The sequence below is a fragment of the Capra hircus genome, chromosome 13 (genome assembly GCF_001704415.2).
Source record: "Capra hircus breed San Clemente chromosome 13, ASM170441v1, whole genome shotgun sequence".
In the NCBI taxonomy this organism is placed as follows: domain Eukaryota; kingdom Metazoa; phylum Chordata; class Mammalia; order Artiodactyla; family Bovidae; genus Capra; species Capra hircus.
In genome coordinates, this window is record NC_030820.1 from 58,731,134 (window position 1) to 58,748,137 (window position 17,004).

The 17,004-nt window shown below is 46.5% G+C and overlaps 2 protein-coding genes across 3 annotated transcripts in view; both read right to left on the minus strand.

Annotated features, from left to right (window-relative positions):
- On the minus strand, positions 267-1,700 carry LOC102178461 (protein FAM209A). Its single transcript, XM_005688434.3, has 2 exons — positions 1,455-1,700; positions 267-524 (listed from the first exon to the last, which is right to left on the minus strand). Exons 1-2 carry the CDS (start codon positions 1,698-1,700, stop codon positions 267-269), a joined length of 504 nt encoding a protein of 167 aa, XP_005688491.1.
- RTFDC1 (replication termination factor 2 domain containing 1) overlaps positions 4,769-17,004 on the minus strand; it is a 47,288-nt gene continuing 35,052 nt past the window's right edge. The window contains exons 6-9 of one of the 2 annotated variants that reach the window (XM_005688320.3): positions 8,973-9,086; positions 6,141-6,195; positions 5,941-6,036; positions 4,769-5,170 (exon numbers count right to left, since the gene is read on the minus strand). In XM_005688320.3, the coding sequence (XP_005688377.1) occupies positions 5,016-5,170; positions 5,941-6,036; positions 6,141-6,195; positions 8,973-9,086 (420 nt within the window). In that variant the 3' untranslated portion in view covers positions 4,769-5,015. Of the gene's footprint in view, positions 5,174-5,940; positions 6,037-6,140; positions 6,196-8,972; positions 9,087-17,004 lie in introns of both variants that reach the window. The other variant, XM_005688319.3, reaches the window with a different exon arrangement.

Sequence of the window (17,004 nt, forward strand, 5' to 3'; positions counted from 1 at the left end):
CGCAGTGGCCAAGCTTGTCACCCAATGCAAATGTCACTGTCCTCACGCTTCTCTCCACCCTCAGCTCTAGAGGAGCTAAGAAACAAAGACTGTAACGGCAATGGCTTCTGGCCTCACGTTTTTTTTTTTTTTTCTGGTTTAAAAAAAAATGAGAACGGAAAAAGGTCACAAATTCGAGAATTGCTTTTCTTCACAACAGTTTTATAGTTTGGATACAGTTTGTCAGTACCAAACTTTTCCTCTCCTTCTTGGACACACAAACCCACTCAATCGGCAAAGTCGTCTTTGCCCCAAATCTCATATATTGTAATGTTATGGTGTGGATCTACATTCCCTAAGTTCTGAAGCCTGAAGTGACTGCTGGTTGCCATGCTGACTTTCAGATTCCGCACCCTGGACACAAATTTCACAAGGTCCATCTCGAGCCGGGTTAAGCTATTGAATGCATGGTTTTTGTTGGGTGAAGCGTTTTTCCTTCCTGGAGGGCGAAATGTACATCCCCGAAGGGTGGGAGGAGTCTGCACCTGTCAAGAAAGATATTCAGGGTGAATGATACCATTGACATTGCTGGTTTGTGTTGACGGAGTTCTAAGAGAGTTGGGCTCACCTGAGAGAAGTTGGCTCTAGCATTGATCTAGTCAAAGGACTGGCAAATGATGGCCAAATCTGGCCTGCCAGCTGTTTTTGTTGATAAAGCTTTATTGGAACAGCCAGGCTCATTCATTTGCCTATAGTCTGTGACTGCTTTCATGCTCAAAGGGCAGAGTCCTTGCAACAGAGACTGAATGGGCTACAAAGCTGAAAATATCGACTATGCGACCTTTTGCAGAAAAGGTTTGCCAATCCCCTGCTCCCATCAGTTTGGACACAGTATCCTGGAGCTTTGGGTTTGTTGAAGAGGGAACAAGCCACCATATTTCCCTTCCCATCCCCTTCTCAGAGCTCTTCAGCCACTTCATGGACAGGCTGTTACTTCTTTACACCTCTGACCCTTTATGACACATCTTTTCCTTTACTTGGAATAATGATACCACTTCCATTCAGTTCAGCAACTGGTAATAATTCAGATGCCAGGGAAATGAAAAGTCAGGGGCAGTGAATCTGGCTCTGTAAATAATTTTGACCTGAAACATACCAAGTTCTGGAATCTATCCTCATTTGAAAAAAACCTGATTTAACAGGATAAACATTGAGCCAAAGTTCTAGTTGCCTAATAAACAAAAGGTGGCCTTCAACTATATGAGTCCCAACCTCTGTGAGCTCAGGTCTAGTTTTCTCTAAGGATATGTGGGGAAATGAGTTAACTAGCACACTCAGGACTGGGAGTAGATACTCCATATTCGAACTTGTTATACCTAACAGTCTTGCCTGTAATAACGAGAGCATCTCTTTCTCTTGAGTCCGAGTTTTCTGAGATGGAATCACTGTGGAGTAACAAACGGAGCCACCCTTACCTTCTTCTCACCATCTCCTCGAAACTTCAGTATCATGTACAGCACAACAATAAAAACGAGCCAGAGCCACTTGCTCCCAAGCCAGCTTTGGGTATGCTCTGGTAGATTCTGCCGAATTCGAAAGTGCCCTCCGCAGGGCACCTTCCCCTGGGTTTCTTTGGGTTTATCTCTCAGAGAAGAAAACATAAAGGCATAGCCGCAGGACAGACACAGAGGCAAGAACAAGCACCATTTCAGAGACTGCATGGTGAGCAGAGGTGGTGCAGGATGTGGCTCACAGTGGGCTGGTATGCCCTTGTACCTGGAGACAGGGGACCAGGCAGGGCTGGATCGTTGGTGATGTCACAGAGGCCCCCCCCCGCGCCCCCCCCCCCCCCCAGCCAGAACCTGCTCTGGCCATTGTGATGACTTCAGGGTGGAAGATAAAGAGGCTTGAGGGGGTTGCCTGGGAGTAGGATTTAAAGGGAAATGGCGTTATTTCCAGCGAGCAGTCGAAAAAGAGGCCGGGAGTGACAAAATGCCATCTCCTTGCCAGTGTATGCTTTGAGCCTGGTGCTCTACTGGGAGGGTGGATCCATCTCCTATTTTTATTTTTCCATTTGTTGAATCCAGACACTGTGGTGAGCAGAGCAGACTCGAGGCATGTGCCCCCGTGGAGCAGAAAGCCGAATGGGAAAGAAAGATATTAAACCAGAGGCTGCAAACTAGGAGCTACTCATGTGTTTTGCGTGGCCTATACTGTTCTGAAAAAGGATTGTGCTCAGTCGCTAAGTCGTTTGTGACTCTTTGTGACCCCGGGGACTGTAGCCCGCCAGGCTCTTCTGTCCATGGGATTCTCCAGCAAAGAATACTGGAGTGGGTTGCCATTTCCTCCTCCAGGGGATCTTCCCGACCCAGGGATCAAACCAAGTCTCCTGCATCTCTTGCTTTGGCTGGGGTATTTAAATGGGGGTGGGGGAGCTCCATTTACAAAGCTCAGATTTCTGATTTCCCTGAAAAGTACGGAAGATCTGATAACACACGGCCCCTCTCTGCTGGAGCCAAGTAGGAACCGCCCCTTCGGAGGCCACGTTCTACTTCCCCACCACCTCCTATCACCTCACATCCACATTCACTGACATCACCTGAGTGTACCATGCCTGGCTTAATTAAGAGTATCATTTATTTCATTAAAATTGTGATAAGGGAATTACGAAAGACCTTTTTTGCTTTATTTTTACTATTTATAAATTGAAGACAAATCAACATTTGAGCATGTTTTACATGACCAGTTATCAAACGGTCAGAATATGAAGTGTGCAGTTGTTCATTAGCAAACTATGTTTGAGTTTTAGACTAATAAGTACTAATAGCTGAGATGAAAACTGAAGAAAAATGCCAATGTGAAGTTTGTGAATAGCTAGCCTTAAAGAAGCTCCATCCTTTTAGGTGATCTTTTTTTCCTGTTAGTTCTTTGGAAAAACAATGGAGATTGGACATCTCAATTTCAAATGTAAATGAAAACTAACTTTTAATATTTAATATAACTGCTATTGAAAAGTGAAAGTGTTAGTTGTTCAGTCATGTCTGACTCTTTGTGATCCCATGAACTGTAGCCCACCAGACTCCTCTGTCTATGGGATTCTCCAGGCAAGAATCCTGGAGTGGGCAGCCATTCCTTTCTAGAAGGGATCTTCCAAATGCAGGGACTGAACTGTTATTACAGTGAAAAAACAAACTGATGAGGGAACTTCCCTGGTGATACAATGGTTAAGACTCCAATGCAGGGGACACAGGTTCGATCCCTGATTGGGGAATGAAGATGCTGCAGGCTGAACGGCATGGCCAAAAACACAAAAAAATTGTGGTAAGAAATGAGAGCTTTAAGAGTGCGAGGGGGTAGCTGGAGATTAGTTCAGGCGGGCAGGTTTTCCTGAAGAAGACATCCGGGCAGAGTGTGAGGGATGATCAGTTGGCTGGATGAAGTGGGGGAAAGGCTGACATCCAGGCAGGTGTGGGGACGGTGAGGCGACAGGGGAGCCACGGATAGAGGCCACTGCCAGGAACACAACCAGGCCCACAGGCTACTGCGTTCGAGACCACCAGCTTCAGAAAGTGACACAAAACAAAAAAAATCCCAACTAGCGGAACACAGGGCTTGCACCTGTTCCGCTGGGTCATCTGATTCACACTTATTCCTCGGAAAGAAGACTTCTGCTGCTGCAACCCAGGGTCCATGGGGTGTCTGCGCTCAGCCTCTGACTGTGTCGAGCCCAGGGAAGTTTTGTGAGAGGATGTGAAATCAGAAGGGGAGACAGAGGAGAGTCGGACGTACCACACAGGCTGACTCGGGGCTCACACTCCCCCTAGCTTCAGGGGCAGGGGGCTCCCGGGTAGAGAGCTTACAGGAGTGTGAGACCCCAGGGTTGATCAGAAATAGGCACGGTGATCATAACTAGATGTATCTGTATGTAATGTACACAAACGGTAATTTTCACATCTCTTTTGGAAAAAGTCCGCAATAAAAATTCACTGATGTTAATATAATCTGATGAAAATGCATCTATATTCACATATCCTGGGGTCCAACTCCCCAGAACGCTAAGGCAGAGGACAGGGTGACAGAGCAGCCTGGCTTCGGCTCTCCAGCCCCTTCCCCTCCCCAACCCCAGGCTGCTCCCTCCCGCTTCCAACCTCCTCTCCCAGCTCCTTTGGCTGCTTTTAAAAAAATTTTATTTTCCTGAAGTATAGTTGATTTACAGTGTTGTGTTTCCTCTGCCTGCTTTTTAATGGAACCCCATGCCCCAGATCTCCTATAAAGAACCATGTCAGTAACATGTCCCTGTCTCCAGAAGGCAGGGCTCGCAATCTTGATGCTCCTGCCTATAGAGCAGTTTCATTAATTACTGACTTTAACACACTTTATGCATGAGACATACCAATTTTATGTCCAGTTTCCCTTTTCATAATCTGCTGAGAGAGAACGTGGAATTGACATGACGTCACAGAATTACTGTCACTAACAATGCAATGGCTGCAAGTTTCTTACTCAAATATTAGTGGAAGAAGGAAAACACAGAGGTGAGAGAAAAAGCAGACTTTAGACTTAATTTCTGTACCAAATCATCAGGTGCGCAACTAAATCTCCTTTCTCACCACAGCGATGGAGCAAGGAAACCCCCTAAGTCCCCTGCTCTGGTGCAAAACACTCCCTCTCACAGCCCCGCAGGCAGAATGTACTTGAAACTCAACTCGTCCTTTCTCAAGTTCAGTCTCACTCGGCTTATTTAATTAATTAACCATTGGCAGCAAAACCATGAAAATTTTAATCAAAATGAGCTGACCACACACCCAGGAGAAACCTGGAGTCTTTAATTATTTTGAGCATAAATATGCAGCCAACGTGCTCTTAGGGCCGCGGGAAGGTCCAAGTGCACAGAGGGTGGAGGTGAGTGGGACAGCGTGACGGGCGAGGCCAGCGGGGTCACAGAGTCCCCACTGTGCCTGAAGGCACCGTGCCTGGCTCCAGCTTTAAGGGGACGAGCAAGTGCACCGGGCCCAGCTGAGGCCGCACCGCTGGCCTCAGAAGCAGTAGGATGTGTGGGTGACCCAGTGGGCCGACTCCTCCTTGGAGCGCTTGGCAGAGCTGTGGGTGGTGAAAAGAGACTTGTAAGCTTCTGACTCTTCGCTGTCGGCGATGGACCTCTTTGCGGCTTTTCCAGAAGCGATCCCGTGTGCTGCTAGAAAAACGAAAAGCTTTGAACTTTGAGGCTAGGGCTGCAGACCATTCCAACCATCACATTCTCGAGAGGCCACTAAGCCCAGGAATTTCCCTCCTCCTTTCTGGGGAGGAATGTTGAAATACAGTATCTCAATCACCAAGCCCAAAAAACAAACGAAGCTGCTGTATGTAAATCTGTCATTTAAAATCAGCTTAATCACTACTTGCACTGGCCCCTGCTTCAGAGACTGACGTACATGAGACCCTGAGGCCAGGTGGCTGGTATGTGGAGGGGTAGCTGGAACCCATGAGCACAAGATGACTCACTCCTCACCTCATCCACCTGTGCTTCTCTTCTTTGTGAAATAAATACTAGGGTCTCTAAATTCTGGACTAGCCACCAAACAGCTCCTGGTTGGGAGGCCAGAGGAGGGAGGCTGGCTCCAGCGCACATCTGGTGCACAGAGAACCCAGCCTTAAAATGGGGAAAGACGGAGTCAGGTCTTTGGTCTCTGCACCCCGTTCGTCTGGCCCTATGAGCAGGCTCCTCAGGAAAACTGGACAATGGCACGTGTGAACACCCGCTTCAATCCCGACAGGTCTTCTGCTCCAAGGAGAATCAACTGCTTCCTAGTCGCCCCCCAAGAGAGCTCAGGGAGCCCCCAAGAGAGCTGGAGACATGATCAGGATAAGCTCCAGTCTTCAGAGTCACCCCAACAAACAGTGACACAACCACACGGGTCTCCAGCCGTCTGAGTGGCCCACAGTCATTTCAACTGGACCCACCTGCACTTTTGGGAGCCGAGTTGGTCTTCTTCTCTCGAGTATCAAGGCTGGTTTCTTCCGGCTTCCCTGTTTTCATTTTTGATGGTCCTGGGGTTTCTGTGAAAAAACAAAGCAAAACAAAACCAAAGCAGGAACTTATTTAGCAAAACAGGCCTAAGGTCTTCTTTTTGCTAAATAAGGACTTCTTTTTAGCATCTTACCTTCACTGACATCTGATTTTGAGACAGACTCTGCTGCCTTAGGTTTCTTTGTTTTCTGTGGAAAGAAAAGGAGAGAGGACATGTGCTCCAATTCACTGATTTTAACGTCCGTGTGGCTGCCACTGGCCTGGGAGTCCAACTTCAGGCTGACACAGATCACCTAGGGCAGGGCTCCCTCTGAAGATGACTCTGACCCTCAGCCTTGCACCTTGGTCCTGCCTAGGTGTTTCTGGCTGCACACTTATGCCTCATGCAATACACATCTGGAGAGATCTGCTCAGCTGTACAGTTATATTCCAAAACCACATCCTCAGACAATTTCAATGAGGAGGACAAGTTTCGGTGAGAACAGTCCATTTTAATAGTGACCACTACACACATAAGAGCAGTTAGCTGGATAATAACATAAATCCAGATAGGATAACTATGGACTGAATCCTAATCTCTTCAGGAAGACCTCTTCAAAGTGGTCAAAATGCTCTGACATTTGTGTATTTAACTAAGGACTTGAGGCCTGTACTAAAGAACATTTTAGCCAATTCTCAACTGTGGATTACTTCTGTTAGAATTCTGTTGCTCATAATAGTTAAGCTGGTCAGCAAAAAATTAAGAAATGAAACTTCTAAAAACCACACAGCTGGGCTTCCCTGCTGGCGCAGTAGTAAAGAACCCACCTAACAATGTAAGAGACATAAGTTCGATCCCTGAACTGAGAAGATCCCACAGGCCGAGGAGCAACTAAGCCTGTGCGTCACAACTACTGAAGTTCGCACACCCTAGAGGCCATGCTCTGCAATGAGAAGCCACCGCAATGAGAAGCCCATGCATCACAACTAGAGAAGGCCCACGCAGCAATGAAGACCCAGTGCAGCCATAAATAAACATTAAGAGAAAAGAATATTAAAAACCACACAGCTGATTCAATCATAGGACAAACAGGACTCTCTTCACTGAGGGAATTTACTTTAATCATGCCATTTCCTTCAATATGCAAAAGGTGGCGCTAAAGATACACAGCCTAACCCTTTCAGGAGGCTCCCATATTTAGAAAACATCCCATTTCTAGAAAACATCAGAGACCCTGCTCAGGCAGTGGCCTCTTGGTCTCAAAATGTATAGATATGCCATGTGATTCATAACACCTGTCCAAAACACAATGTCCTGTTCATTTCAAACAGGCAAGACATGCATTCAACTTTGAGGGTAACATATCATGGTTCAAAAATAATACAGAAAACTGACTTGTAAGCCCTCCACTCACAGCTAAGGTTATGATGTTTGAAAAGCACGGGCAACGGGGCATTAGAAAGGAAATGCTATGTCCTATTCTTAGCTGTGGGTATATTTGGGAAATATTTTGGTTTCCTGGCAGCCGTCTCTAAGAGGCATTCCCAGAAGCTCCAGGGAGGACCCTGTGGAGATGGGCAGGTTAGCTCCGCTGGGCTTTCAACAACTTGGCGGAAGCCTGGGACACAGGAGACAACTAAGGTAAGAGGGCTATGACCACACCACCATCTCTACTAACACTTTCTTCAAAACACAATCTTCCCCTTCTGTGCTTTCTAAAAACTGAACTTGATTGATAGCAATCAAGGACAGGCAGATCCTTTTTGGTAAATGTCCTCTGTCAAAAACATCTCAAACTTTTTCTTTTTTTGCTCGTTTGATAATGAGATCACAGCCATTTAAAAAACCAACTTAAAATGAACTCATTTATAGATTTAATTGCTCCTAAACCTAAAGTCACCCCTTTAAAACACAGAGTGGCTCTTTATCCTCATGAATGTTGTAATAACCCAGTATAAGACCACTTCGGGGAACACTTCTATTGGCATTTGATCACAGAAGTTGGACACAATTTCCTGTACTACAGAATAATTCACACACATTATTTATTTTCTACCTAAGTGAGACAATAAGAGGAGGAAACCCAAATGGTTTAGCTCTTTCTGAGAATGCTGGACACATAATACCAACACTACATTCTCAAGCATCAGGCTTTTAAAGTCCCATGAGCATGAATTACATATTATTTGAGAGTGATATAGTCCTTTCTCTATTATGCACCTTCCTCTATTATGATTTTTAAAAAAGAATAACCTGAAAAATCTTTAACTATTACATCACTGGTAGATGTACTCCAACTGCATAAAAACAGGCAGGCTATTTTTCCTTCCCCACAATTTTATGGCCTCAATTTTCTAGTATTTTAGGCATTCTTTTGCCTTAGTTCTGAGGACATGGGAGTTACTCTCACATTTAACCTAAACCTAACTTTTTTTTTTAAGAATGAAAAAAGACCATAGCTATCACCTTAAGTACTCAAGAAATAACAAAATTTACTGCTGGATACAGAATCGATGGCATATTGAACACATTTCTTAGCTGATCAGTTGTTTTGAGCCTGGGGCACAAAACAAAGCCTGCACCCCCATACCCCACCCAGAGTGTTGCCTGCACTTGATGCTCACCGAGGCGCCACTCAAAACAGGTGGGCGGGAGGAGAGACCAAGCAGCGGCTCCCGTGGTGGGAAGGCTGTTCTCTACTCTCCTGCCCATGCCCATCCCCTGTGGCTGGGCTGACCACTCCTCCCTCCACACTGATGAGGAAGCTGAGTGCAGAGCAGACCATGGAGCCCAAGCTGCGAGGAATCTTCCTAGAGCCCAGGGCTCTTCTAGGTCATAAAAGCCACCTCCATCACAGCAAACCCTGAGGGCGCCGCCAGCAGTGTGGTTGTGGGGTTGCAACAGGCTCCGAGCAGGGGCCATAGCTGGGCAGGATCTACTTTTGCCCAGACTCAGAGGCTGAGGGAAAAGCCCAGGATGCGGTACCTTCCCCAGCTTGGCTCGCAGCCGCCTCTCTTCCATCCTACTCTTCAGCACTTCCACGTCTTCCTTGGTGCCATTGAGCACGATGACGTCATCCTCCTGGAAGGCAGCCCCACACTGGAGAGGAGAGAGGAGAGAGGTCCTGTGAGCACGCGGACAGCAGCGATCCCAGGTCCTGGCTCTCAGCCCAGCCACTGGGCCTCCTGTTGTTTTCCTGCCTGCACCTTGGCTTGATCAGCTGCGGAGGTCCCACCCTGCTTGGGGAAGTTTCCAGGCATGGTTAGTCCAGCAGGCCTTGGCTGGTGTCTGGGAACATGCATTTCTGGAGGGTTCTTCCCATTTCCAAACTGTGCTGGGCTTTTGCTTACAGTCTCCACCTCCGCCACTGGACCCGACCTCTGGGTGCACAGACCCGAGCACAGGGTGGGCATTTAGGAGATGCCTGTTAAGGACTCACCAGCAGGACTTAGTGAGCACCTACTGCTGCCTCATCTCATGATGATAGACTTAATATGAGCCCGTGAGGCTCACATACAGCGGGGCCAAGGCTAAAAGGGAAGAGACCAGGGGACCTCACATTCCAGACAGAGGTCACAGACCTCTGTGACCTGGGACCCGCCTCCAGTTTCAATTCAGGAGTTCTGGGGTTGGGACCTGGGAATTTGCATTTCTAATGTGATCTCAGGTCCTGCAGGTGCTGCCTGTGGGGGAACCAGGCTTTGAGAACCACGGTTCTAGAGTTTAGGGGGTTGGCAATTGGGGCAAATGGGCTGAATTACAGCAGGATGGGGGAGGGACCATTCCAGAGACACAGCTTCTTCTCAGCTCTGTCCTGGGCTGCAGTGGCCACTGGCATCCCCACAGGGACCTGCATTTTCAGCCGCTCCCTGGGGAGCCCGTGCTGCTGAGGACAGGGTGTGGGCCAGGGGGCATGGAGGACCTCCTCCTGTGGGCCCTCCAGAGTCTCTCTGCCTAGACCCTGGCCTCAGTTACCACCTCTGTTAAATGGGAATAAACTGAACTCCCAGCAAGAGTAACACTGAAGGGACTAGAATGCCAAGTTGGGCACGGAGCCCTCAACCATCCTCAGCTACTGTTGCAGCTCTGCATTTTCCTGGAGCAGAGCTTCCAGTATCAGCACAGGTGGAGCTCCAAGACACAGCCCTCTGCACCATGCTCTAACCAGCTTCCTTAGGCAGAAGCACTGCCTACCCCGAGTTCCTCATCCATGGATTCAACCAACTTCTGACTGAAAATACTGGGGAAAAAATTTTTTTTCGTAAAGTTCCAGAAAGCAACACTTGAATACTATTTAAATAGTTACCACACATCTGTGCAGGGCAGTAACTGTTTACACAGATCCGCAACTATTAACATAACATTTAAACCGTATTTACAAAGCATTTACTTTCTATTAGTAGTAGTGTTAGTTGCTCAATCGTGCCTGACTCTTTGCGACTCCATGGACTGCAGCCCACCAGCCTCCTCCGTCCATGGGATTTTCCAGGCAAGGATACTGGAGTGGGTTGCCATTTCCTTCTCCAGGGGATATTCCCAACCCAGGAAGGTCATTAGGTATTATTATTATTCTTTTTTTTTTATTATTCTTAAGTATATTCTATTAGGTATTTTATATTAAGTAAGCTGAAGATGACTTGGAGTATATGGGAAGATGGATGTTGGTCATATGCAAATACTACACCATGCTACATAAAGGACTTCAGCCTCTTTGGATTCTGGTATCGGCAGGGGTGGGGGGGGTGGGGTGTGTGCTGTCCTGGACCAACCCCCTAGCCCCCAGCCCAATAAGAAGGGCTGACAGTCACATGGCTGAGTTCTCCCTGCTGGGAGGTGCACACCCGCATGTGGGGAAGAACGCAGAAGGAAGCCTCACAGGATTCCTCTAGACTGCCTGAGTCTCCATCCCTCACCATGAGGGCTACATACCCCTGCTGGATCAGTGGACAACGTTGGGCCATGAGGACAGCTGTAGGGGCACGTCCAGTGGGTCCTACTAGTCCACTCTGGAATGGTAAGAGACCCACTGTGCCCAGAATCTCGATAGAGAACATTCTCAGCACAAGACTGTTGCAAGTGCTGTTCTTAGAAGCTGCCAAAGCTTTCCCAGCACCTCCCAACTCTCCTCAGCTACAGCCTGGGTTATTTACTGTGGTTCTGGGTCCAAAAAGCATAGCTTCATCAAAGTAAGCTCATGTTTGGGTAAATTTTCTCAACTGAAAAGATATTCCTTTGACCCACAAAGCCCAGGGTTGGTGCCATAGAGATAGTTCTGTACACAATGAGAGAGGGGTGTCCAGTCTGGCGTGCAGCCAGGGATGCCCCTGGAGAACAGTGAGGCTGGCAGGCCAGGGGAAGGGAAGAGCCCCTCTGCAGGGGCAGAGTCCCCCTAACCCAGAAGCCCCGGGTTGTGGGAGATTTGGGTAGAGCCTCCCCCTGGAGGTGTCTTCTTTGGAGAGACAATGGGAGAAAATCTGCAGAACAGAATTGGGTGGCAGATAAGGCCCAGTGGGGCTTGGGGCCGGGTTCTGGTGTCAGTAACCCTCCTGAGCACACAACCGTGAGGCAGAGGTGTGGCGTCTGCTCTCCCTGCCCCGTCACAGTCCACGCTGTCCTCCTCTGGGGGCTTTCTGTGCTTCCTTCCACCTTCCGCCATGCCCCACTGCCCTGGTCTGATCATGTCAGCAGCCTGCAGCCTCCTCCCCCTGCATGTGCCTGCTGAGTTACCCATGTATAATGGTGGGCTCTGCCCTGCCTACTGCTGTGGTATGCTGCCCCCAGAGTTGTACTCTTAGAGCTGACTTAGCTGCTAACACCACCAAGTCAGGAACTGCTCACATTAAAATTTGCGGTATCTTGCTCTTTGTCTCCAAAATTTAAAAGAACCACTAATGAAAGAGTGCTTTGTTAGAGCAGCTGTGAAGAGATAACCCACGCCCAAGGTAAGAGAAACCCAAGTAAGATGGTAGGTGTTGCAAGAGGGCATCAGAGGATAGACACACTGAAACTATACTCACAGAAAACCAGTCAATCTAATCACACTAGGACCACAGCCTTGTCTAACTCAATGAAACCAAGCCACGCCTGCAGGGCAACCCAAGATGGGCGGGTCATGGTGGAGAGGTCTGACAGAACGTGGTCCACTGGAGAAGGGAATGGCAAGCCACTTCAGTATTCTTGCCTTGAGAACCCCATGAATAGTATGAAAAGGCAAAATGATAGGATACCAAAAGAGGAACTCCCCAGGTCATTAGGTGCCCAATATGCTACTGGAGATCAGTGGAGAAATAACTCCAGAAAGAATGAAGGGATGGAGCCAAAGCAAAAATAATACCCAGTTGTGGATGTGACTGGTAATAGAAGCAAGATCTGATGCTGTAAAGAGCAATATTGCATAGGCACCTGGAATGTCAGGTCCATGAATCAAGGCAAATTGGAAGTGGTCAAACAAGAGATGGCAAGGGTGAACGTCGACATTCTAGGAATCAGTGAACTAAAATGGACTAGAATGGGTAAATTTAACTCAAATGACAATTATATCTACTGCGGGCAGGAATCCCTCAGAAGAAATGGAGTAGCCATCATGGTCAACAAAAGAGTCCGAAATGCAGTACTTGGATGCAATCTCAAAAACGACAGAATGATCTCTGTTCATCTCCAAGGCAAACCATTCAATATCACAGTTATCCAAGTCTACACCCCAACCAGTAACGCTGAAGAAGCTGAAGTTGAACGGTTTTATGAAGACCTACAAGACCTTTTAGAACTAACACCCAAAAAAGATGTCCTTTTCATTATAGGGGACTGGAATGCAAAAGTAGGAAGTCAAGAAACACTTGGAGTAACAGGCAAATTTGGCCTTGGAATGCGGAATGAAGCAGGGCAAAGACTAATAGAGTTTTGCCAAGAAAATGCACTGGTCATAGCAAACACCCTCTTCCAACAACACAAGAGAAGACTCTACACATGGACATCACCAGATGGTCAACACCGAAATCAGATTGATTATATTCTATGCAGCCAAAGATGGAGAAGCTCTATACGGTTAACAAAAACAAGACCAGGAGCTGACTGTGGCTCAGATCATGAACTCCTTATTCCCAAATTCAAACTTAAATTGAAGAAAGTAGGGAAAACCGCTAGACCATTCAGGTATGACCTAAATCAAATCCCTTATGATTATACAGTGGAAGTGAGAAACAGATTTAAGGGACTAGATCTGATAGATAGAGTGCCTGAAGGACTATGGAATGAGGTTTGTGACAGTGTACAGGAGACAGGGATCAAGACCATTGCCGGAAGCCAGTGTGAGGAATCCCGCCCGTGACAAGGTCATGAGGAAGGAAGCTGACATACGCAAGGCGTGCTCAGACTTCAGGGACCCCTCTGGAAATTCCTAAGCATGTACCCCAACAAAAATCTGCCGGCTTTTGTGCTCTGCTTTTCCACTCTTCTGACATTTTCTGGAAAAAGTCAATTCAGGGCTTTAGTCTTCTGCATTTGAAAGAGTGTTTCAATCCAAAAACCCCTTCGATGGGCTTTCTAGCCTGCCTGCAGGACTCTGCGAGTGTGATTGTTTGAGGCCTCCTGACCGCAGGAGGCACAGGAAGCTTAAAACATCCTAGGAATGTAGGGGCTTCCGAAGAGTCAAAATCTTTAGAATAGGACTGATTAAAAGTTTCATTTGTTGAGTCAATGCTTGCTGCCAAATTTTCATATCCTTTATTTTTAGATATAGTTGGTATATAGAAAAACAAGTAGTAGACCTGGTATTAGCAACATTAGATCTTCGAGTTAAGTACCTTCTTTGTTATATCCCACTGCACCTTTGTTCTATAGAGATGTAACTTTAATGCTTTAAGGAGATGCAGATTAAAGAAAAACACTTCAGGGGAAACAAAATTAACATTCATTAAGGAAGAGAGCTAAAAAGTGTTAACAAGCCTCTTGGCCAGAAGATAATGTTAATCACCTGAGACCTTTTGTATACAAAATGATGTATAGAAAGAGTCTGGGCTGCGAACGCTACATAATTCTGTGTTACCCATTGATCTCCATGTTTTATCAAAAGTATAAAAGGCCTTCTGAACAATAAAGGATCGGACCAGTTTCTCGAACTAGTCTCTCGGCCTGGTTTCTTGGGACTCTGGCTCCCCCCATGTCTCTCTCTCTCTCTTCTTCTCTCCCCTTCCCTCTCTCTGCTCTTTACTTTAACTTCAGGCTGAATCTCCATCTGGGGCGCGGAGGCTCGCCAGGTCTACTTACTTGCCCCGGCTGTTAAGACCCGCACGAAAGGGAGCTTAAGGCGAGGCACCCTTAGATATTCAAGCGGGCGCCGGTGGCCCAACGTAGATGGTGCAAATTCCTTGTCTGGAATTTTATTGGCCTTCCGCGTAAACCAAGCTATTCAGCCCTCTTCCTCCACTTAATCTTCTTATTACACTATAGTTTCTTAATCTAATCTTACATTAATAAACAAACAAGTCTTTCCACGCCAACGCCGTCCACCCTTCGAATTCCCTGGATCCACCGGGGCTGGACCCCGGCAGACCATCCCCATGGAAAAGAAATGCAAAAAAAGCAAAATGGCTGTCTGGGGAGGCCTTACAAATAGCTGTGAAAAGAAGCAAAGCGAAAAGCAAAGGAGAAAAGGAAAGATATAAGCATCTGAATGCAGAGTTCCAAAGAACAGCAAGAAGAGATAAGAAAGCCTTCTTCAGCAATCAATGCAAAGAAACAGAGGAAAACAACAGAATGGGAAAGATTAGAGATCTCTTCAAGAAAATTAGAGATACCAAGGGAACATTTCATGCAAAGATGGGTGCGATAAAGGACAGAAATGGTATGGACCTAACAGAAGCAGAAGATATTAAGAAGAGGTGGTAAGAATACACAGAAGAACTGTACAAAAAAGATCTTCATGACCCAGATAATCATGATGATATGATCACTAATCTAGAGCCAGTCATCTTGGAATGTGAAGTCAAGTGGGCCTCAGAAAGCATCACCACGAACAAAGCTAGTGGAGGTGATGGAATTCCAGTGGAGCTGTTTCAAATCCTGAAAGATGATGCTGTGAAAGTGCTGCACTCAATATGCCAGCAAATTTGGAAAACTCAGCAGTGGCCATAGGACTGGAAAAGGTCAGTTTTCATTCCAATCCCAAAGAAAGGCAATGCCAAAGAATGCTCAAACTACTGCACAATTGCACTCATCTCACACGCTAGTAAAGTAATGCTCAAAATTCTCCAAGCCAGGCTTCAGCAATACGTGAACCGTGAACTTCCTGATGCTCAAGCTGGTTTTAGAAAAGGCAGAGGAACCAGAGATCAAATTGCCAACATCCACTGAATCATGGAAAAAGCAAGAGAGTTCCAGAAAAACATCTATTTCTGCTTTATTGACTATGCCAAAGCCTCTGACTGTATGGATCACAATAAACTGTGGAAAATTCTGAAAGAGATGGGAATACCAGACCACCTAATCTGCCTCTTGAGAAATCTGTATGCAGGTCAGGAAGCAACAGTTAGAACTGGACATGGAACAACAGACTGGTTCCAAATAGGAAAAGGAGTATGTCAAGGCTGTATATTGTCACCCTGCTTATTTAACTTCTATGCAGAGTACATCATGAGAAACGCTGAACTGGAAGAAACACAAGCTGGAATCAAGATTTCTGGGAGAAATATCAATAACCTGAGATAAGCAGATGACACCACCCTTATGGCAGAAAGTGAAGAGGAACTAAAAGGCCTCTTGATGAAAGTGTAAGAGGAGAGTGAAAAAGTTGGCTTAAAGCTCAACATTCAGAAAACTAAGATCATGGCATCTGGTCCCATCACTTCATGGGAAATTGATGGGGAAACAGTGGAAACAGTGTCAGACTTTATTTTTTTGGGCTCCAAAATCACTGCAGATGGTGATTGCAGCCATGAAATTAAAGGACACTTACTCCTTGGAAGAAAAGTTATGACCAACCTAGATAGCATATTCAAAAGCAGAGACATTACTATGCCAACTAAGGTCCATCTAGTCAAGGCTATGGTTTTTCCAGTAGTCATGTATGGATGTGAGAGTTGGACTGTGAAGAAAGCTGAGCGCTGAAGAATTGATGCTTTTGAACTGCGGTGTCGGAGAAGACTCTTGAGAGTCCCTTGGACTGCAAGGAGATCCAACCAGTCCATTCTGAAGGAGATCAGCCCTGGGATTTCTTTGGAAGGAATGATGCTGAAGCTGAAACTCCAGTACTTTGGCCACCTCATGTGAAGAGTTGACTCACTGGAAAAGACTCTGATGCTGGGAGCGATTGGGGGCAGGAGGAGATGGGGACGACAGAGGATGAGATGGCTGGATGGCATCAAGGACTCGATGGACTTGAGTCTGAGTGAACTCTGGGAGTTGGTGATGGACAGGGAGGCCTGGCATGCTGCGATTCATGGGGTCACAAACAGTCGGACACGACTGAGCGACTGAACTGAACTGAACTGAACGAAAGAGATGGGAATACCAGACCACCTGACCTGCCTCTTGAGAAACCTATATGACATCACCCTTATGGCAGAAAGTGAAGAGGAACTAAAAAGCCTCTTGATGAAAGTGAAAGTGGAGACTGAAAAAGTTGGCTTAAAGCTCAACATTCAGAAAACAAAGATCATGGCATCTGGTCCCATCACTTCATGGGAAATAGATGGGGAAACAGTGGAAACAGTGTCAGACTTTATCTTTTTGGGCTCCAAAATCACTGCAGATGGTGACTGCAGCCATGAAATTAAAAGATGCTTACTCCGTGGAAGAAAAGTTATGACCAACCTAAATAGCATATTCAAAAGCAGAGACATTACTATGCCAACAAAGGTTTGTCTAGTCAAAGCTATGGTTTTAGTGGTCACGTATGGATGTGACAGTTGGACTGTGAAGAAAGCTGAGTGCCGAAGAATTGATGCTTTTGAACTGTGGCGTTGGAGAAGAGTCTTGAGAGTCCCTTGGACTGCAAGGAGATCTAACCAGTCCATTCTGA

Bases quoted from the DNA above. Each gene is read 5' to 3' on its own strand.
- LOC102178461 (XM_005688434.3), bottom strand. From the start codon at position 1,700: ATGCAGTCTCTGAAATGGTGCTTGTTCTTGCCTCTGTGTCTGTCCTGC. The intron at 525-1,454 runs GTAAGGGTGGCT...CTTTCTTGACAG, and splicing joins GAGGAGATGGTGAGAAGAAG to GTGCAGACTCCTCCCACCCT.